General features: G+C 47.4%; 2 protein-coding genes across 3 annotated transcripts in view; one reads left to right on the top strand and one right to left on the bottom strand.

Annotated features, from left to right (window-relative positions):
* Lig1 (DNA ligase 1) overlaps positions 1 to 2688 on the bottom strand; it is a 34484-nt gene extending 31796 nt beyond the window's left edge. The window contains exons 1-2 of one of the 2 annotated variants that reach the window (XM_059245078.1): positions 2498 to 2688; positions 869 to 942 (exon numbers count right to left, since the gene is read on the bottom strand). In XM_059245078.1, the coding sequence (XP_059101061.1) occupies positions 869 to 933 (65 nt within the window). In that variant the 5' untranslated portion in view covers positions 934 to 942; positions 2498 to 2688. Of the gene's footprint in view, positions 1 to 868; positions 943 to 1981; positions 2155 to 2497 lie in introns of those variants that run through there. The other variant, XM_059245079.1, reaches the window with a different exon arrangement.
* Positions 2244 to 22577, top strand: Zswim9 (zinc finger SWIM-type containing 9). Its single transcript, XM_059245080.1, has 4 exons — positions 2244 to 2801; positions 4009 to 4302; positions 11721 to 12033; positions 19861 to 22577. Exons 1-4 carry the CDS (start codon positions 2794 to 2796, stop codon positions 21835 to 21837), a joined length of 2592 nt encoding a protein of 863 aa, XP_059101063.1. The 5' UTR covers positions 2244 to 2793; the 3' UTR covers positions 21838 to 22577.
* The last annotated feature ends 119 nt before the right edge of the window (positions 22578 to 22696 follow it).

Here is a 22696-nt window from a genome sequence, read left to right on the forward strand (position 1 = left end):
AATATTTGGATGCTGGATCTAACTTCAAGCCTGAAGTTGCACACTGTAACTATGGAAACCATGTACCTTCCTCTCTCATGTTCCTAAAGCCACCTTGCATTAGCAGAGGGTTTCTGAACTGGCACTCAGGCTGTCCTATGCACCGAGGTTGGTTTAGTGCAAGCCTAACTTCTGTCCACTAGATATCAAAACCAAATCCCAGACCCCTAAATCACCAGAACCAAACATGTCTCCAGACATTGCCACATGTTCCCAGGGTGCAAAACCGCTAACTGAGAACCTCTGCATTAGGGACCAATACCCTGCAGCTAAAAATTAACTAATGAATTAATTGATTCACTACTTCCTCCCATGTCCCACTTCTCATTTTTCAGACTACTCAATGCTAGGAACTTGAAGTCTCACTCAAGGTCTTCTCAAAAAATGCAGATTTGAAGCAGAAAGCTCAGTTTGGAAGACGTATTATGTAGGCACAACCTCCTACAGGGAGGAGGAAGCTCAAGAATCAGGAAGCTCAAGACACTGGGGAGGCTCAGAAAGTTACAAGACCCACAAGCCCCTCCCCAAGGTTTATATTAGTAGTCAACAACTGCTTTGGATTGAGAGGGACTCTTCAGTGGAGCAGCCTGCTGACTGAGCACGGAACTCCAGGGACACAGCTTTCAGGAGTCATCACCCGTGCTGGGGTAGGCTTTGGAGTGAGGGGCTGCCTTTGTGTCACCAATTAACACCAATAAACCCACTGGTTCACGAAGCTAAATTTGGGTGGCTTGTCATTGGTGCCCTATCTGGGGTAAATAAGTGTTAGTTCGCATTTTCCCAGGAAGAGTCACAACACAAAGTGCCTGGAGCATGGCAGAGGCCTTACATAATACTTCTCTGCATGGTGGCAGCAGAATTCTCCCCTTTCCTCTCTTGCTCTTTCTTTCTCATTAGTTGTACCTGAAAAACAAATTCGAAGACCTGCTAAGGATATTGGCTGTGCAAAGACTAAGACCTTGGAGGGGGGGGGGGGGGGGGGGGGGGGGGGTAGAAGACACACAACCACCCTCCTTAAGGAAATAAAAGAGCAGATGCAATCAGGGGCTGCAGAGATGGCTCAGTGGGTAAGAGTGCTTTCTGTGAAAGCAAGAGAACGCGAGCTTGAATCCCTAGCACCCATGTTTAAAAAATAAAGTTCAGCATGGCTGTACACGGCTGTAAACCAGCACTGTGGGGTACAGACAAGTGGAAAAAGTCCGATCCCAGAAGCTCACTGGCCAGCCTGACAGACTAGCCAGAACCTAGCGAGACCCTGTCTGAAAACAATAAAGCAGATAGTGGTATTTGCACACGTGGGCCTGGATTCCTTCCCACACAATCATGTGCATTACCAAACAGATTCTATACATAATTCCTGGTACACACGTGTACGTACACACACACACTGTGTATACAGTCAGAAATATGTATTTCCTCTTCAGGAAAAACACCCAATTTTATAAACCAGTAAGAAACTTTAATAAAATTTACTATTAAGTCATAAAATTTGCAGATCAGAAAAAGGGAAGTCTCCTTCCCCATACAGTGCCTGCTTTCCATCTAATACAAAAAATTCACAGTACAGATTTTTTTTCAGGTTTTTATGCTTTGAGAGGTAAGTTTCTTTATTCCTTCTCGCCCCACCCCCACCCCCACCCCCACCCCCACCCCCACCCCTTACGGTACTGAGGACAGAATTCAGGCAGGGTCTGATGGCCCTAGGCAAGCCCTCTTGGCTGCCTGCCAGCTTCCCTTTCCAAATGTCCCTCTTCACCTTGACAATTTCCTTCTAGTCTTGCCATCCACGTTTCTCTGCCTCCTCAACTCCACACACACACACTTAAGCAACAAGCCCTGACCCACCCCTAAGTGTTTCCAGGCCTCGCCTCCAGACCTGCAGTCCCGTCTCATCCATGCCCAGGCCTGTGTCCCTTTCTGGCAGCCTACCTCACCTTTTTACCTGGCTCTTGACACTGATCACGCCAAGTTTCTCTCGTCTTCAGAGAGGAACGCTTTCTGGCTACTGACGTCACCCTGCTCTCACTACAAGAGTCCATCCGGCCCCATTACACCCAGCATCTTGTATTGATAGAAAGTTGGCGTCCAGGGTTAACACTGCACACTTAAACCTTCCCTCCCGCCCCAGGCTGCCCCTGCTCACCTGACGCTTCCACTTCCAGTGGCCACGCCCACTGCCGGCCTTTCTCCCGGGCCCCGCCCCCTTCAAGGCCTCCCCGTCCTCTGCAGCCGCCGCACTTCCAACCTGCCGCGGCCCTCGTCCACCAGTCGGCCCGCGGCTCTCCCGCCACCCCGACTCCCTCTTGCCCTCTCCCCACGCCCTCGGCCGCCGCGACGTCCCCACGCTCGTTCGGCGGCTCACACCCGGAACCGGCGAAGTTCACCGGCGGCGACAAGCGCTCGGGACGCTCGCCGCCCCCAGCCCTAGCCCCAGCCACGCTCCCACGGCCCCACTTGCCTCTCGAGTCACCTCGCCGGACGCCGCACTCGCTTGCTCGGCGACGCGCGCCCGAAAGCCCTAAATTCGCGCCACACGGATTTCGCGCGCAGACTGGCGGGCGGGGTTGAGGGTGGGTGGAGACGGCCGAAGGCGGGGCCCGGGCGCCCCGCGCGCCGCCATTATCGCCCGAAGGCTGCTGGGAGTTGTAGTCTCCGCAGCGTGAGGCAGCCTGGAAATGGGACGGAGCGGGGAGGGGAGGGGCGCTGTCCCGCACAGCATGCTGGGAAGCGGCCCGGAGCCTGTCCTCCCCGTGGATGAGCCGGTGAGGCTGCGAGGTCGTAAGGGTGACAGGCGGGGAAAGGAAAAGGGCTGGTGAAAATCCACCTTGCCAGGCACTGCGGGAAGAAAGGCGGGAGACCGCGCGAGGCATCCCGGGAGCAAGGGCCGGGCTGGGCTTGGGCGCGGGGCATTGTGGGAGGTGGACGCTGCTCCGGGTTGGGTAGGTGAGTTGAGGGGGAGGGGGCGGGAAGGGTGCACAGCCTGGGGAGTGGAGAAGCACCGCTGTGTAGGATGGTTAGGCCGGGAGGGGAGGTGGTGAGACGGGCTGGGAGGGTCCGGGCAGGTGGGAACCAGCTAGAAGGGGCTGCACGAGGGAGGGAAGGCTCAGCTGGACGTGGGGGGAGCATCAGGGGTGAAGAAGTCCATCTGAGGACAAGGGGCCAAGTCCAGAAGGAAGACTCACATTGAGAATAGTAGCTGTTGCTGGAAAGAGGGGGCTGCAACTTGGCCCAGGAGGAGAGTTAAGTCTTAGGAGGAGTATGGACCACAGATGACTGTTCGTGACACTTCTGAGTTCAGTTGGCCACAAGTGGGCCACACCCCTGTAGGCTAAGGACCCATGACAGGACGTGGGAAGGACATCTGAAGATAAGAGCATCTCTGGAAAGCATAAGCCACAGATCAATGTAGCAATCCAAGGTGGTCATATGTGAGGGGTAACAGCTGCATATCTGATACATCTAGGGAAGAGGAAGCCAAGGTGTGTGAAGAATACGCCTAGGATTCGAAATTCATGCCTAGCTATGAGGGTAGATATGAGTTACAGTCAAATGTAGAATCATGGGAAAAAGAAGTTCCAGGTCAATGGGGCCACTAGAAGTTATCACCAGGGGTAGGAGACCCATCTGGAAAAAGGAAAAATCTTAACCAGAAACTAGGAATACATCTACAAAGATGTCCACAGCTGGGCTGAAGGCAGATATTTAGAAGAACTGATTCCACTTGTACCTAGAGGTACCTAGAGGCAACTGGGACTAGAATTGAAATTAAGTGCCAACTGAACCTAGGGAAGCAACAGGTGGACCACAGAAATGGGATGGAAACTACTCTCTGGAAAACAAACAGTAAAACCACTGTGATCTTCCCAGAGACATACGTGAGGCATCAGCAGCCGATAAGGCAGTCTGTGAATAGGGAATAATGGGGTAACCCAGGTGGGGATGGGTCTGATGTCCAGTTCTTCTCCCCAGTTCCACACAGGGCCCCAGGATGGAGCTGACAGAACCCCCACCAGGCACTGCAGTGCAGAAGGAGGAACAGGAATTGTTGGATCGAACTTTCTTCTCTTGGGCTGAGTTCAGCCGCTTCTTCGACAAGTGGTGCCAGCAGCGGCTGGTGGTCTTCTCGGTGAAGAGCTCCACACATGTGGCACGCAGCCCCTGGGCCAATGCGCCCCCACTCTACAGGCTCATCCACGTGCTCAAGTACAGCTACGTGCTGCTGGTGTGCAAGGATGTGCGCGTACCCAACCAGTCCACAGCGTGGTGCGTGAGCCTGAGCTGTGACCCTGCAGGGGGAGGGGAACAAGGGGTGAGCCAGACAGGGAGCTTCCTACCCACAGATCCAATATCAGGGAGAGAAGCCCACTGATTGCCAAGTACAGAGAAGCCAAGCAGGACAGATTCAAGGAAGGACATTTACTGAGACAAAGAGAAAGACTGAGCCAGGGGACAAACATACTTACTACAAAACAACCCAGGCTTGATATACAGGGTTTAGTAGAGGCCATCAAAGAGGGTGAAAGACACAGTGAAACAAGCTAAAATGAAATGGGAGAATTGGTTCCCCAAATACCAAAACCAGCCAGGGAAGTAAGAGGGCCAGGGTTTACACTACCCAGGTTTTGCACGGCTATGAAGAGCAACCTGGGAGACTGAACTGCAAGGAAAGCCACAAGACAGGCAAATATCTTTATTCAATGTAGAGCCATGTCCTGTGCTGGGAGCTGGGGGTACTTCAGACTAAAATCGACCATCTGGAACTTTCTGACTGGCCAGGAAGATTGAATAAGAATAAGCATGCAGGTAGTTCCTGGCAAATGTGTAGTGCCGCCAAAGGGTTGGTCGATGGTCCAGGAGAGCCTCTCGGGACTGGGGATTTTCTTACTGATATGTCTCCAGTCTTCCTTGGATGTAGGACAAGACAAAACCATGCTTCTGGATAGGAAATGGTCAGCTGCTGAGATAGGCCATTGGAGTTCCTGTTTGTCACCTGTTCTACTTCTCTTTATTGCCTCAATCAGAGCTGCCACTGCTTTATCCTGCCTATCTGGGGTGTGTGTGTGTGTGTGTGTGTGTGTGTGTGTGTGTGTGTGTATGAGAGAGAGAGAGAGCGCTCATGTATTCATTTCAGACTGTTAGTTTGAAGCTGTGGATGGGTAAGAGCAGAGTGTTTAAGAATACAGGCAGTGCCTTTGGGCTGGCTGCCGGACCCTAGCTCTGTGTGTGTGTGTGTGTTTGTTTAAGACCTTAAGAATACAGGCAGTGCCTTTGGGCTGGCTGCTGGACCCTAGCTCTGTGTGTGTGTGTCTGTGTGTGTGTGTGTTTAAGACCTTAAGAATGCAGGCTGTGCCTTTGGGCTGCTGGACTCCAACTCTACTGCTTACTAACTAGAATGGGGTACCATTAGGTAATGAGTTTCACAGCTCTAAACCTCAGTTTTCACATCCCTGAAGTGGGGCTATCACATGTATACCTGTACTGAGGACCATTGTAAAGATCCATGGTCATGAATAAGAAGGCATTTACCCGATGCCTGGTACCCGAGGCAGCTAATTAATTGATAGCTGTTACCAAAGTTGGGGCATAGACTTGGGACTGGTGTCTACCTGTGATTATAGTCATGGAGGAAATAACTTCACCTTCCTGGGCCTCTGTTTGCTCATTTGGAAAAGAATGAGCACAGAAGTATCTGTGTCATAGGTTTTGAATAAAACTTGTTAATTGTTCGTTAGGGCATCCCACATGGAGTAAGCACTCCACAGCTGTTCTTACCCAAGGTATTTCAACATTTGTTGTGGGGGTGTGTTCTAGTTTGTTCTTTATTCTAGAAGCGGAGATTCAGAGGTCTAATACCAGAGCAGCATCAAGCACATGTCCTCGCACAACTATCTAGAGAGTGAGCACTTGCAAAAGGGACAGGCCTAATCCAGCCTCTGCCTTTGCTGGCAGGACCATATTCAACATTTAACAACCATTTATTGAGGACCTCCTATGTGTGTCTGCTCTTTACTGGGTGTTTTGAGACCAGAGTTGATTATCTTCTCACCTCATGAACTACTCAGAATCTATTGAAGGCGACAAAGACGAAAGGAACAGAAAGGAGGGAGGAGAAAGCACAACCCAAAAACAGATTTCAAATAGCCACGTATAGTAGTGAGCATCCAATTGAGGGTGAGATGAGAGTTAGATAAAAGGAAAGGGAAAGTGGTCCACTCTACTTAAAATCTTTTTTTTTTTTTTACATATATTTATTTTGTGGGGAAGAGGGAGCATGCCACAGTCTAGGTGTAGAGGTCAGAGAAGAACACAGGGGAGTCAGTTCTCTCGTAACTCCATGTAACTCCACTGCGCCATCTTGTACTTGAAATCTTAGGAGAGGTTCTAGGAGGTTTTCTAGAAGAGATGATCAGTAAACAGGTCCTTGGAGAGTTTTATTTATACACTTGTGCATGTATGGTTTTTTAACACATAGTGTTTACTATCTGTAGTTACTGTCCCAGGTGTTCTACAAATGCCAGGAAGAGCCATGGGGCAGGGGGTACATGGCTGTGGAGAGAGAGCATGGCCCTGAGTTTGAGCCTGTTGACCTAGTGGAGAGAAAGATTGGTTCCTGGGTGGAGAGCTCTGTGGTGGGGGTGAGGGTTGGTGGAGCTAGTTCAGGGACACTGACTTGTGCTCATCATTTCTGAGCTCCTGAACCTACGCAGTTGCTCAAAGCAAGCCCTCTCTAGTGCCACAGTCCAGGGACAGGCCAGGCTTTGTAACAGGGATGGTGTCAAAGTTGGGACCTGGATGGGCTGCGTCCAGGGAATGGGGCTTCATCCTTGGGATACTGAGGAATTCCGAAAGGCTGTGAGCAAAGTCAGTGCTGATTTAGTGAAATCTCATCATGTGGGCCGTGGTCTGGAGGACAGGGTTGAGAGGCCAAGGAGGAGGCTGTATATACTAGGGAGTATTTGAGAATCACACTTTCCAGAGATTCAGTGGCCTTGAGTTGCCCTCCAAATACCTCCAGCTCTCCAGCACCAGTGACGTTTCCCCTAACACTTTTCTCTGTAGGACAGTATTCCTCAACCCATCCCAACATATCCCAACCTTCAAAAACACAGAGTCTTTAAAACCTGCAAGATGAAGAGCAATTATGTCAGGCCAATGAGATGGCTCAGTGAGTAAAGGTGCTTGCCACCAAGCCTGACCACCTAAGCTTGGTCCCAGGGATCCAGATAGTAGAAGGAAAGAAATGACTCCCACTAGGTATCCTCGAGCTCCACACCTACCTTGACACTTTCTTTTTAATTTAAGAATAAACAAGACAGGGTTTTCGTTGAAAAAAAAAAAATGTTTTGAGAATAATGACTACAATTTGTTAAATGTTTGCTCACCCCTCTTTCTCTGACCCCTGTGCATCACTTAACTCCTCTCATCAAGCCTGGAGGAATTGGCAGTATTTCAGCCCCAGTTTCCAGATGAGAAAACCAAGGCACAAGTAGTTAAAGGACCCATACACACAGTAGCCCAGCTGCTGTGGGAAAGCCGGGACTTAGATCCCACAGGCTTGGTTACAAGGCTCATGCTTCTAATTTTTATCCTATCTTGCCCCACCCATCTGTATTTCAATCATAAATTGTCAGTATAGGAGTGAAATGTTCCAGTACCCCGATGGGTCTCTTGGTTCTAGGGATCAGCCCATTAGCCCAGTCAAGAAAGTTGTTCTGCACACCTCATGTGCAGTGTATATGTCTTGAGATGTAGTGGGGAGCGTAGGATGCACACAGCCATCCTTCACACCATCACCCTAGTATGTGTTGGTATCTTCCCTAGCCTGGGGTTCACCAGAAAGGACTTCCAGAAGGAGCTGATGCTGGTGGTATGGTCTGAAGGAGTAAAAGTTGAGTGGATGTAAAGGGCAAGAGATGTTTTATGAAGGAGGAAAGAATGTTAGGTTGGTGACTGTAGAGATGGAAAAAAACATGGATGGTCCAGAGATGTTTCGAAAACATCACAGGCAGGGCATAGTGACAGTTGGTTTTGATGAGATGAGAATGGTGGCTGAATGTGTTGCCAGGTGTTTAGGTGGGATTTGGTGATTCACTCAGTGTCCAGTGGTCTTTGGTATCTGTGAATTGATTCCAAACAGAGTCGACAGGTGCTCAAATTGTATAGCACCTGCATATAACCTATGCATATCTTCCTGTGAAACATAAGTACCTATACATGGCTTGTAATACCTACTGCATGTATGTGCTTAAAACTGTTATGCTACTGGGGAAACATAAGGAAAGTGTGTGCATATGCCGTATAGATGGTTTGGTTTTCTTTTTCTTTTTCCAAGTGACTTTGATTTAAGACTGAGAGATCTGCAGGTAAAACCAGGAGGTATGGGGGAACCACTGTATATATTTGTTGAGTTTCTTTGGTGATGGGTAAAATGGGTAATTCCTATACACATTTGCATTTAGAGGCACTGGCATTACCCACCACTATATGCAAGGAAGAATGGCACATTTAGGCATTCATACTTGGTCATGTGAGAAGCCAGGACCCTACAGAGAACATGTGTTTTCTGGCAAGATGGATGGCTTCACAGAAGAGGTGGCATTCCCTAAATGAAGACCTGATCTAGGAACAGAAACCACTCAGGCTCAAAGGGACCAGACCAGACTCCAACAAATGACAATGAACTCTCCTTAGAAAATAGACAAGGTGGAATCTTGGGAATGTACCATTTTTGGTAGATCAAATGTGGTTGCATATTGCTTCCACCTGATACCAGTATGGGGCCTATATGTTTGGGTTTTTTTTTTTATTTATTATAATTTATATACTTAAGAATTTTCTGGTCCCAGCACTGAGATGGGAAGATTGTGAGTTCAAGGGCAGCCTGAGTTGCACAGCATAGCTCTGTCTCAAATGCCAAAATAGATTGCTTTTCTAACTTTATATTTTATTATTTTTAAATAAGAGGGAAAGTCTCATAATTATTTAGATTTTTTTTTTTTAATCTGCCAGGTTCCTTGGTGTGCATAGAGGGAAAAAGATAAGTCTCAAAGAAATTTTTCATTATGTGTTGATCCTTAGGACAAACACTGTCTCAGGAGCGATTTGGAGACACTGGAAGGCCATTTTGGGGGAATTCACTACTGACATCATTTACTAGACTACCAAGGAACCATGACTTCCTTACTACATAGTATGTTACAAGGGTCATAAAGCTCCAAAGCTTTTGGGCTCCTTCCAACCTGAAACTCATTTTTATAAAGTTTTATTGAAACACAGCCATACTCTTGGTTTGTGTATATTTGCATGCATCTGTTTGGAATATATCTACTATCTGACTCTTGGCAGAAAATGTTAGCCAACCACTATTCTATAGGTAAAACCTTTTGGGGGGGAGGGGCAGAAGCTAATAATCACAATACTCCATAGAGAAATACTACTGAACCCTCTTTCAGGAAGATGTCAATTTCAGTACTGTCATTATGAAAATAATTTTTTTAAGATACTGGTATCAAACCCAAATACTGATTTGTATTTCCTATTCTCATTCATTCTTTACGATACTGATTATAACTTCCAAAATTGATTTCATGCAAAGATATTTGCTCCACAGTTTGAGAACCACTCATACAGAGAGGTATCTAAGAGAGTGTCTGTTTGAATGACTGGGAAATCTCTTAATAGTTGTCAAGGTCATGAAGTGGAGCATTAGTCAAAATGTGAAAAGCCCAGGAAAATCTATAATAGTCTTCAAAGGAAGCACAGAAGGTGTCCATTGACTTTGTCTCCTTGTCTCCTATTTTATAACCAACTACCATAAATATAATGGCTTAAACTTTTTTTTTTTAAACAGGGTCACATGTAAACCAGGCTAACTTTGAGCTTGCTGTGTAGCTGAGGGTGACCTTGAATTCCTGATCCTCCTGAACTTCCTTCGTGGAGGTTCGGGGACAAGTATCCTCTACCCTTCCAGCATCTGGAGCCCACACAAGTGCTTTGGTCCTTTCTCTGAATCTTTTACTTTCTTCTTTCCCTCATAAAGATCCTAATGAAGATAGCATGCCCCTCATCACTACTACAGTCCAGAATTGTCCCATCTCAAGATACTTAGTTTAATCACATCTTAAAAGTCCCTTGGACGTTAAGTGACATATGTAGTTCTGATGACTCAGATGTGGACACTCATGGGGATGGTATCAATTTTTCCACTGTACTGCTACAGAACAAAAGGTTTCTTTCAAGAGTGCAACACACATATAGAAATATATACACGATGCATGTTCAACATGATGTCTAAAAATCCTAGAAGTGAACCAGGTCTCAAAAGGCCACTACTATCTAGCCTAGCAGTAGAGATGAACTTAGTCTGCCATTTATTTCGTGTAGATGGGAATCCCACAATGGGTTGCTCTTCTGTTCCTGGCTTTGTTGAGGTACATCCACATTGGAAATGGTCATTGTTAGTTGGTTTTTAGTGTTGTTTGGTGTTCTTTTTTTTTTTTTTTTTTTTTTTTTTTAAGAGTATATCAAAGCCTGTTTTCTTGACCCGTGGCTATTTATCTGGGTTTCAGGTTCTGGCTAGTATACATAGTCCTATTGTATACATGCCAATCAGTGTCTTTTGCTGCCTACATGCAGGCAGTCATGTTAGTTGGTATCATAAGATACAGGGCTCCATAGGTAGGTATTTCGTGGGTTCTTCAAAGTGTCTGACACATCAGTGACAGGTACTGCATGATGGGTACTGTTGTCGGCCTCTCTATTGTTGGCATTTCCTTTTTTCATTTGTTGATTTATTTAAGAAGGGGTCTGGCTGTGCTGCCCAGTCTAGTCTGGAATTCCTGGACGTGGATGGCATTCCTACCTCTAGCAAGAGTAGAGTAGTGGGATATACAAAGTTTGAAAGCAGAACCATACCATCCATTGCTTCATTGTGATTTTGAAAACATAGCAAGGTAAAATATGTAACTTTAGGTAGTGATTGCCTCTGAGAACAGAGGAAAGGGAGAATTCATTAAGGCCTCATCTGGAGATGGTATTGTGAAACCAGAAGCAGATACAAGACAATCTGAAGTGTTTTTATATGATCTTACTACATTTATTTACTTTGTGTGTGTGTGTGTGTGTGTGTGTGTGTGTGTGTGTGTGTGTGTATAGCGGTCAGAGAACAGTTTGCAGGAGAGTGTTCTCTCCTTCAACCATGTGGGTTCTGAGGATACAATTCAGGTCATCAGCCTTGTTGGAAAGTGTGTTTACCCACTGAGCCATCTCACCAGCCCCTGAAGTATTTTATTGCTAAAAATTTCTGGTAATATAACAGGGTATGTGGTCGGTCACAGAGCTGGGTGTATAGGTGTAAGCCTTTCTACCAATATGTAGTGCTTACTATGTTGTAGTTGCTGGTTCAGTATTTTGGGAGTTTTAAGCATGCCAATTCTTTTTCACCGACACAAGGATCCTGTGTGGAAAGTCTGTTATCACTTCCCTATTACCATACAGAAAAAATGAAACACAGAGACTTACACAAATTCACCCAGCCAGTGTACTCTTAAGGCTCTCCACTCTTCTCTATCCTTGAAACTTAATGAGAGAGGAGGGGAAAGGTGGGAGGGAGGGAAAGAAAAAACGGAGAACTGAGACTGCGCAGAGGGTTGTGACGGAGGCGCTGGTGGTTCCCTCTGCAGGCCTCCACAGCCCAGCTGCCCAGCCTTCATCACTGTCAAGCTGAGCCCTTTGCGGGATCGTCTCGTGGTGTCTGAATGCCAGCTGACCCACTCGCACCCGGCCTGCCCACGCGAGTTTGCCTACCACTTCCGCCCGGGCCACTTGCTGGCCAATGCCTGCCTGCCAGTCCGCATCACCAACCAGATCTCCAAGCAGTTTGTGGCCCCTGCTGACGTGCGCCGCCTGCTGTCCCACTGCAAGGGCCCAGACCATGGAGTCCTGGATGCCCTGCAAGTGCTTGAGGGGCTCTTCCGCACAGATCCGGAGGCCAAGGTAGGGTCTCACAGGAGGCAGCATTGGGCAAGGAGAATCACTGACCTACTTCATTGATCGTTCATTCATTCTCTCGCCACACATCAGTCATTCATCCCTTTATTCAGAAAGCACTTGCTAGGGTGCTTAATGTGCAGTCAGAAAACATCCTTTAGTGCAGGCTGCCCAGCAGCAACTTTCTGTCCTGTGCAGACTCTCTGATTCTGTGTCGAATTGTTTGGGAGCCCTAGACATGCATGACTGATGAGCACTTGAAATGCAACCAGTACCATAAGGTCTGAGCTTATTTTAATTGATTGAAACTTTAAAAAGCATGTATGGCTGTTGGCTGCCTTGCAGAAGTTCTAAAGACAGAAACAAAAACACCCAGATAGGATGTCAGTTGAGTATTAAGAAGATCTAAGTGAGGGAAGATGCAATCTAAATTTTTTTCAGTGTGGACTATGCAAACAGAAAGTGCATAAATAAGTGCACTCTTTAATGAGTGTGCCCAAGGATATGCCCCTGAACTCATCATTCAGGAAGCTGTATTATATAATGCAGTAGAGTGAAAACTTGTAAAGCAGAAGCTGGGGATGTGCAGAAAGATTGTAAGGTGCTGTTAACTATCTCTTGTTTGTTTTTGCACTCCTGAGGATAGAACTCAAGGCCTATTACATGTTGGGCAAGCGCTCTACCACTGAACAATACCTCCAGCCTCTCACTGGGAAATTATAGTCAGATGCTCTGCCACTGAGCCACACCCCAAACCCTCACTGAGGAATTACAGTCAGATGCTCTACCACTGAGCCACGCCCCCAAACCCTCACTGAGGAATTATAGTCAGATGCTCTACCACTGAGCCACACCCCAAACCCTCACTGGGGTATTCTTGACAATCATTCTACCTCTGGGCTGCATCTCCAGCCTCAACTTTCTATACTGAGAGTAACTTTATTTCTGCTATCCAGTATAGTAGCCATTGCCCTCATATGCTCTTGATCAGTTGAAACAATTCTAATATGATTGAGGAGCTGGGTTTTTGGTTGGCTGGTTGGTTGGTTATTTTTGGTTTGTTTGTTTTATTTTTTATTGTTGTTGCTTGGGTGGGAGTGCACACATGTGCCTGAGGTTGACCTTGATTAGTTTCCAAATGTTTTTAAATGTATTATATTTCTTTTCTTTGTGGAGGGGATATGCAGGTGTACACATGCCTTAGCTTGCACGCAGAGGTCAAAGGACAACTTGCAGGAATTGGTCCTTTCCTTCTACCATGTGTGTCCTTGGGATCGAACTCTGGTGCTCAGGCTTAGTTGTGAGCACTTTGACCTGCTGAGCCACCTCTGTCTTTTGAGATGGAGACTCTCATTGAACCTGAAGTTCAGTTTGAGTAGAGTGGCTCCCTGGCCAATGAGCTTCAGAGATCTGTCTACCTGTCTCTGCCCTCCACCCCCCACTGTTTTTTATGTGGGTTCTAGGCATCTGAAATTAGGTTCTTGTACTTGAGTGGCAGGCACTTTACCAACTCTGTCATTTCCTCAGCCCAGAACTGGAGTTTTTAAGTAATTGAATTTAAACAGACCTCATCACTAGTGTGGCTTTTCCATCAGGTAATATAGAGCTGTACATGTGCAGGTAAGTTTGCATTTCTGTATTTTTATATATATATATTGGCACTTATCCAGTGTATAAAACTATGAGTTCATGAGATATCCATTCAAGTGTACTATGAACTTGGACTTTAGTCACTAATCCCACATTAGCCTCTCTCTTCCTCCTGTTACATACCCCATCCTCTTTCCTAATAACCCTCCCTGATTTTCATTATGTATATTTTCTGATTGTCCATCTGAGAGAAAAATGCAATATTTTTCTGTTTCAGTCTGACTTGCTTAATATGATCTCCAGGCCCATCCATGTCCCTATAATTGAAAAATGACCTAATATTGTTCTTTTTATGGCTGATTAAAACTCTGTTAACCTAACTCTGTCCACACCCTCCTTGTGCATGAGCACACACGTACACACACACACACACACACACACACACACACACACACACACCACTCAACAATGCTGTCTATTCTATACATCATTTGCATCTTTTTTTTCTGGTTGTTTTTTTGAGGCAAGGGCTCATGGTAGTCCAGGCTGGCCTGAAACTAGCTATGTACCTAAGTATGGCCTTGAACTCCTGCTGGGAGTACAGTAGTACACTACCATGCCTAGCACACAAGTGGTTTGTCTTGCCTTGCATGCTGAAGAATGCCAAATGCCAACATCTTTCCTTCTTTCTCTGGGGCTTGGTCAGGTCCCCTGAGAAAAGTCTTCCCACCTCCTGATTGGAGGTGAAGGCCAGGCTGCCAGAGTCTAGCAGCCATGTAGGGAAGAGACTGGACCTGGCAGTCAGCATGATGCATGCCAACCCTGCATGGAGCTTGGAATCTCCCTCCTTCATCCTCAGGTGGGCCTGCTGTCCCCAAGGCCAGCAACCTTTTCCATTTACCCTATTTGCAGAATAAACCTCTAGTCACTTGGAAGAGTGACAACCTAGAGGGAGAGAAGAAACACAGGGTTTCCAACAGCCCTCACCTGGTCTTATGGGAATGTCCTGTGTTGCCTGGTCCTGATGGGGTACTCTACTATTGGTTTCTAGTACTTACCATCTGCCCACTTAGGGTTCATAGTTTTTGTGGGTGGGATGACAATCCATTTCCTCGCCTGCTTTCCAGCTTCAAAGGTAAGTTTTGCACCTGTCATCTTTTATCTTTACAGGTTGAGGAGAAAGTGGGGTGCTCAGTCCATCACCTTGCATGGTTTCACTCGGTTTCTTTCATTTATAAGTTCCTTTGAGAGAGTTCTATATTATAAAGCATATCAGTATTCTGAAAAGGAGTTCTTTATTATCATCCCAAGACTAGATAAGCAGCGTTCATATATTCCTTTCACTCTGCAGCAGTTTTCTAACAAAGGGTGCATTGGCTTTATATCACTATACTGAACTGCCCAAGGCCATGAACTTACAAAGTAAAGTGGTTCATTTAGTTCACAGTTCTAGAGATTCGGGTCAAAGATTAGGAGTCTCATTGCTTTGGGCCTCTGGCATGGTAGTACATCTTGTGCGGAGCACGTGGCAGAGCAAGCTGCTCCAGGCCCTGGCAAGGCAGGAAGCAGAGAAGCTGCGATGGCAGATGGGACACAGTCCTTCAGATGTACCCCAGTGAACTAAAGACCTTCCATAAGGCTCCAAGGAGCACAAGCTTTTAATACAAACACCATTAGAGGACACTGCTAGGACTGAAAGGCATAGCAGAGATTGTTTTAGAAAGCTCAGCGCCTATTCCTTTTCTCTGTATTTCATTGACCAAAGCAAGTCATGATGCTGCTCACCTGCAAAGCATGTGAAATACCAATCCTAAGTGCCCAGGATAGAGAAAAGTACAGTCACTTGTCCTGGTTTGAGTGTGAAAATAGGCTCATGTGCTTGAACACATAGTCTGGTCTCTGGTCTGTGACACAGTTTTGGAATGTTGTAGAGCCTTAACTAAATGGAGCATTGCTGAAGGAAGTGGAACACTGAAGGACAAGCTCCAGTCTTTATAGCTTGGCCCAACTTCCTGTTTGAGCTCTGCTTCCTGGCTGTAGTCACAGGTGACCAGCCACTTCACACTCCTCCATACCCCCACTCCTACCATTAAGGACTGCAGCCCCACAAACTGTAAGCCAAAATAAACTCTTCCTCAGCTTAGTTGTTTCTTAGCAGGTATTTGGTCATAGTGACAAGAAAAATAACCAGTACATTGTGCAAAGGATGGAGACAAGGGCTGTGTCATCAAGACCTTCCCCAAGTTTTGACAATGTTTATGTCACATCAGTTCATTTTGAGGGGATATAGTCAAAGCTGGCAACATGATTTATTGCTGATGATATGTTCTAGAAGCTTCTCATACATTATGGCTATGCTGTTTACTAGCTGTGGGATAGTGAATGCATTATGAACAGGTAACTTAGGTTCATGAAGCTCCAGTTTGTTCATCTGTAAATGGAGATGATGATGATGATGATGATGATAGACATTATTTTATAGGGTTGTCGGGTGAGGATTATGTGTATGTGTCAGAGAATGTGTGAGCATTTCCTCAGGAGGTGACCAAATGTCTGTTCACCCCAGATAGGACACCAGCAACATACCCAAGAAGCAGTTCCACCTAAATCTACCTTGTAAAACTGGTGAGTTTATTTAGGGTTAGAGAAGCATGGGAAGTTTACAAGGAGCTACACTGCTGAAGAAAAATGTCTGTCTCCTAGCAACCAGTAACAGCCTATACATCTTTGGGGAAGGGCTGGTCCGCTTGAGTCATTCCCCACCATTATGCTGGAACTTTATTGGGCCCAATCTTGTGCAGGTCTCAGACAAAGGTGTGTGTGTGTGTGTGTGTGTGTGTGTGTGTGTGTGTGTGTGTGTGTATGCACAGCTGCTAAAATCTCATGAGAGCAACTGTTATGCCATGCCTAGATGACCTAAATGACAGTGTTCCACAACAGTGACATAGGGACAGAAAAGGAGAGAATCCAGAAAGTAAGAGGCCTTTATATTTTAACTATTTAGCAGTTGTTGTCACTCCCTAATTTTTTCTCTTCAGGACAAACTGGAAAGTAATATCATGTGATTATATGAAATGGGAAGGGTGTACTTGCATATAGGGAGTCATGAGTGAGAGTGGTAAGTGCTGTGGTCTCTCTATTAGCATTTCTAGCCTCTACCCACTACCTGCACACACACCTGAAACAATGCTCCTTTAGCTTTTCCATCTCTGCAGATGTGCACAAAGCCAGATCCTGTGAGTCTGGCCTTATGCCCAAGCCACATGGACTCAAATCCTTACTCTTAATTAACAATTACTATCTGGATGACGCAGGCAAGCAACTGGTCTCTCTGTGTTTCAGTACCCTCCTCTGAAAGAGGGGGTAAGTAATTACAGTGCATGTTTTGTGGGGTTATTAAATGGTTTGGAGGAATGCCTAGTAGAGAAGCTGCTTCATGCATGACTAATGTTCCTAAGCACTTCATTCACCCAGAATCATCAATTTAAGATGTATTTCTCTTTGGTTTGCTGCCTGTCCCACATACACACTCATTGTTGCACCTTATTTACACCCTTCCATGCCTAGAGCAGTACTTTGCATATCATGTTTGCTCCATAAAATGTTTGGAAGAAAACTAAACCTGTTTACAATATAGAGCCCCACCTTCATCAAATGTCAGCATATCCATTAAGTGTCACCCAGCCTCTCCCACACGCACATACACCCAGCCACTTCTAAAGGCCTGAACCTATCTCCTAGACCCACCACTTGCAAGACTTGGGCAAATCACTCCCCTGGTGCTGTTGGAGACCTTTGTGGCCACTCTGGGGTTCAGGGATTCACTGGCAGTCACAGAACCCAGAAAGTATCTTATACTCACAGTTAACAGTTTATTACAACAAAATGACACAGCTTAAATTAAAATGTAAACAGCTCCATGTGTCTGCCCTACTGAATACAGCAGGTATGGGTTGAACATATTTTAAGTAAATTCAAATGACAGTGTAAAATGATGAAGGCTGGAGGGATGGATGGGTCAGTGGTTAAGAGTACTAACTGCTCTTCCAGAGGACCCAGTTCAATTTCCAGCACCCACCTGAAGGCTTACAACTATAACTATAGTTCCTGCAGTTCCCAGGGGATCCAACACCCTTTTCTGGCCTCCAAGGGCGCCAGACATACACATGATTCACAGCCAGACATGCAGAAAAAAAATACACAGAAAATAATTTTCAAAATTAAATAATGTCTGAAAATATTGTTGTAGAACTGTAACTGTGTCAATGATAAACTTATTATACATTTTTTTCTTAAAATATATTGATCTTACCAGGCATGGTGGTACACGCCTTTAATCCCAGCACCTGGAAGGCAGAGGCAGGAGGATCTCTGTGAGTTCAAGGCCAGCCTGGTCTACAGAGCAAGTTCCAGGACAGCTAGGGCTATACAGAGAAACCCTGTCTAAGGAAAAATAAAAACACATATATATATATATATATTGAATTTTAGTACCCTTTGGGGTGCTAAGCATGTGATTTTGGGGTTGGGAGAGTAATATCTTTCTTCTCTTTGAATTCTGCCAAACCTGTTATTTATTAGATCTCTGTCTGTCTTTGTCTCTGTATATATACGTGTGTAGCTAGGCATATGTGTGTATGTGTGTTGCATGTACCTGCACATAAGAGTGTACATGCCCATGCAGAAGCCAGATCAAAGCATCATCTGTCTTCCTCGATCTCTGTCTTATTGCTTTGAGACAGGATGTCATGCTGAAGTGAAAAATTGCTGTTTTCAGCTAGGCTAGTGGTTTCCAAACTCTCAGATCTGCCTGTGTTTGCTTCCCGGGGCTAGGGTTACAGTTAAAGCTGTGCCCAGTTTTTTATGTGGTGCTGTGGATTTGAATCAGGTCCTCATACTCACTCTGCCCATTGAACCATCTGCTCCTTCTGTCCACAAGTTATTTAGTAGATTTTAGGAAGGCTGAACATGATTCAATGTTTTTTTAAATAGTCTTGCAAGACTAAGTTGGATTATGGCAGAGTGGCTGTGGAGGGGTCTCTCATTAAATTGGATTCAAATTCTGTTTCCACGGCTGTGGGTTATTTCTTACAGAAACTGGCCAAAGGAGCCCCAGGATTGTCCCAGTACCTAAAGAGATCTGGGGCTGATGATGTAGCTCAGTTGGTAAAGTGCTTGCTTGCTTGGTTCCCTGAGTTCCATCCCCAGCACCTAATATAAACCAAGTGCCTGTAATCCCACATCTCAGAAGGTAGATCAAAGGATCAGAAGTTCAAGGGCATCCTTAGCTACATAATTTGAGACCAACCTAGGCTACATGAAACCCTGTCTTGGGGGTGTCTGCAAACAGATACTCAATGTGGTCATTATGAACTTGGACTCTTAGAGAGTCCATACTACTTCTTAGTAATGATGTTGCTTGCACCAGGCAATGTAGAAGATACATGAATGTGTTTCATCCCTCTAGTCACAGGACTTACTATTGCCATTTTTAGAGATGAGATGGAGGTGAGGTAAGCTGCCAGAAGCCACTCGGCCACAAAGAAGGGGTTGCAGGACCTCAAGTGCAGCAATCTGGTCTAGAAAGCTTTGTTTCTAACTGCTGCTCCCACATTCAGGGCTGGGAGGAATAAACAGTTCCTAGAAGAGGAAATCCACAGAGACTGAGGTTAAAGAGGAAACTGAGGCAGGGAGGTAAAATCAAGCCATACGGTAGGCTGAGAGGCTCAAATCAACACCATTTTATCTGCCTGCTCACCAGTGGCCCTCAAACCAAAGCCATGGGGACCTCCTGGGAGGCTTATCTAAGGTTCGAAAGTCTCAGCTCCAGCAGGCTGCTTGTCTCTTGCAGCTCCTGTTGCCGGTGGTAGCCCAAAGGCCTTGCAAAGACTGCTCCTGGGTGCAAGAAGGAGTAACATCCGCCTTCCAGAAGCAGCAACTAGGGGCTAATCACATACAAATATCCCAGTATTGTCAGATCAGACCAGGGTGTCATGGTTGCAAACGCAGGAGACCTACTAGTTTACAAGAGCACCAGATTTTGATTTTATTACACTGCCTCTGGCCAATCAAAAGATTCTATGCAAATGTATGAACAAATGGATTTGCATTTCTGCAAAGGAAGCATGTGCCCTGGGAATTGAGCAGGACCAGCGTGCACAGACACAAACACACGCGCGCTCGCGAACACATAGACATACACCGTGTGCCCTGACCTCTTTGCCTCCCTGCCGGTGCCCACAGGTGAAGCTGGTGTTCGTAGAGGACCAAGCGATGGTGGAAACGGTGTTCCTCCTGACATCACGCACCAGGGCGCTGCTGCGGCGCTTCCCTCGTATCCTGTTGGTGGATCGGCTGCCCGGGCTGCAGGGCGCGCTAGACCTGATGGCAGTGCTGTGCGTGGACAGCGCGGGACGTGCACGCCAGACTGCCTGTTGTGTGGCGCGCCCCGGTACACCCAGCCTGCTGAGGTTCATGTTAGTCTCCCTGCTACAAAGTGCTCCAGACGTCAAAGGCCGTGTGCGCTGCCTCACAGCTGGACCCGAGGTGGCAGGACAGCTGCGCGCAGTTCGCCAGCTGTTGCCGTGTGCGCGCGTGCAGATCTGTCGAGCTCAGGGTCTGGAGACGCTCTTCAGTAAGGCACAGGAGTTGGGCGGTGCCAACCAGGAGGATCCAGACCTGTGGCCACTCCTCTGCCGTCTAGCAGATTCAAAATCCTATACAGCTTACAGTGAGGCACTGGCTGAGCTACGTTCCCAGGCTCCAACTGCCTTCATCAGATACTTTGAGCATAACTGGGCACCCCGCCACGACATGTGGGTACGTTTCCGCGCCTACGAAGCAACCCGTGACCTGGATGCCTGTGCTCTAGTGCGTGGCCATCGAAGGCGACTTCTGCGCCGCCTCAGCCCCTCACACAGTGTGGCTCAGTGTCTTCGCGACCTAGTGGCCATGCAGTGGGCTGATGCGACTGGAGAAGCAGCCTCCGAGGGTGCTCATGGTGACAGAGTGTTGCTGGAGAGTGAGCCCAGAAATAGGGCACAGATGGAGAAAGAGAAGGTGAGGAGTTCAGAGACCAGCAACTGGGGAGGGCCTGAGCGAGAAAGTGAGAAGGGGAAGGGATTACAGCTGAGAGATGGTCAAGGAGTCTGGTTGGAGAATCAGAAGGTGAGGGGACCTGAAGGGAGAGGAGCCCAGCTAGAAAAAGAGCACTTGAGAGGGCCAGAGGTCAGAGACTGGAGGGGAACCCAGGTGGAGGATGGAAGGGTTAGGGTGCTGGGGCCCACAGACCAGAGAGGCACCCAGGTTGAGTCTGAGAAGTCCAAAAGTCTTGAAGGAAGTCCCTGGAGGGACGTCAAATTGCAAGAGGAGATGGCACGTCCAACGAAACCTCGAGATTGGAAAGGGCCTCAGTTTGACATGGAAAAGGGACTAAACATTAGGAAGTGGAGGGAGGTCCATGTGGAGAAGCCCTTAGAGTTGGTCCCTGAGAATGGAGATCAGAAGGGATCTGAGTGGGGCGGTGAGGGCCAGAAAGAGTCGGAGATTACAGAGGAGAGAGGTGGGAGGTTTCAAGTCAAAAGGAGACGAGGCCTGGAGGACATCGTTGTTGTTCATTTGGAGGATGCAAGAGCTACAGGCATAGCAAATGGAGACGAAGGGGGGCCCCGGACTGTGGTTTCCAAGAGTGGAGCACAGCAGATGGAATTTGGGGATCCAGAGGGGAGGCTTCCAGGGCTGGGTAATGGTGTACCATGCACCACCCCTGTGCGGACTGTGTTGGAGGGCAATTCAGAATGGGCAGTGGCAAGAATGGAGTCCCTTGCCGCAGGGGAGATGGTGCAAGGGGGAGGCGAAGAAGGCCCAGGGGAACCAAAGAGGCTTTGCCGCCCCTGCAGAGATGAGGGGGTGGACTGCGAGCCACTAGCCAAGTTCCGAGCAGCCTGTGGGCCTGAGCTGGCAGACCTAGTGGCCGAGGAGCTGGCCTTCGCCAGGCAGCACGGGACCCGAGGTTTCCACTGGAACGGAGCTGGCTTTGCCCTTAAGGATGGCACCTCAGACTTCTTCCTGGATGGAGCCCTGACACACTGCAGCTGCTCCATTCATGCTGCCAGACGCCTGCCCTGCAGACACCTCTTTGCTGCACGTCTCCTCACAGGGGCAGCCTTATTCCACATGGACCTGCTCAGAGATTGCTGGGGGAGATCCCAGGAACCCTGACCCTGTGCACCCCTTCCTGCTACCCTCCACATGGAGGGCAGAAACATATTCTTTGATCCCAAAGATAACAGGGCTCATGCCCAAGGGGCCACCCCAGCCCTTGTAATCACCTCCTGAGTCATCTAAGGACCTCTCCTTGGCCAATTTCCTCTACATCCTAGAGGATGCTGGCTATGGTCTCTGAGATCCTGGTGCCACACCTGTGGGAAGTGCAACGGCCAGGGCACATTGAAAGGACATTGCTCTGGAGAAGAAATGCATGAGGAAAGGTGTAAACAGTATCAGCCAAGAAAGAAGACAAGAAAGGGACAGAGCTGGGCCAGGGGGAGGCTCAATGGAGGTCACAAAAAGAAGCCAAGGTGTGGGGACACTGACAGAAGTAGGCTTGAGAGCCCTGGGGACTACAAGATTGGAACGGGAGAAGCTAGGGAGAGTGAGTAAGACTGCGGGCGGAGAAGGGGAGAAAAGATAGGAGGAGGGTGGGCAAGAGAGAGGACTGGGGAAGTGAAGCACCGAAGAAGAGAGGGGGGTAAGGGAGGAGACAGAATTTTAAAAGGGCGTGGCAAAGCACAGGAAGAGAAAAGACGGTGGGATGACCTGGGCACTTGGCCATTTCTCAGGGTGGGGCAGGGGAGATGGCTCAGAAGATCTAGCAGAACAACCTAAAGACTGCCTCGGAGGGAAGGGAACTAATTGAACGACTGTGCTTTGAGATTGGAATAAACAACATTATTTTGGTCTCCAGGCTGAGTTCATGGCTTCTGGGAGAGTGGGGGACACAGATCCAGAGGAAAAATGAAACGGCCCAGCATCCCTTTGTTCTTTCTGTCATTGAATTTCTTCTAGGATGAATGGAGGG

This window comes from Peromyscus eremicus, chromosome 1 (genome assembly GCF_949786415.1).
Source record: "Peromyscus eremicus chromosome 1, PerEre_H2_v1, whole genome shotgun sequence".
In the NCBI taxonomy this organism is placed as follows: domain Eukaryota; kingdom Metazoa; phylum Chordata; class Mammalia; order Rodentia; family Cricetidae; genus Peromyscus; species Peromyscus eremicus.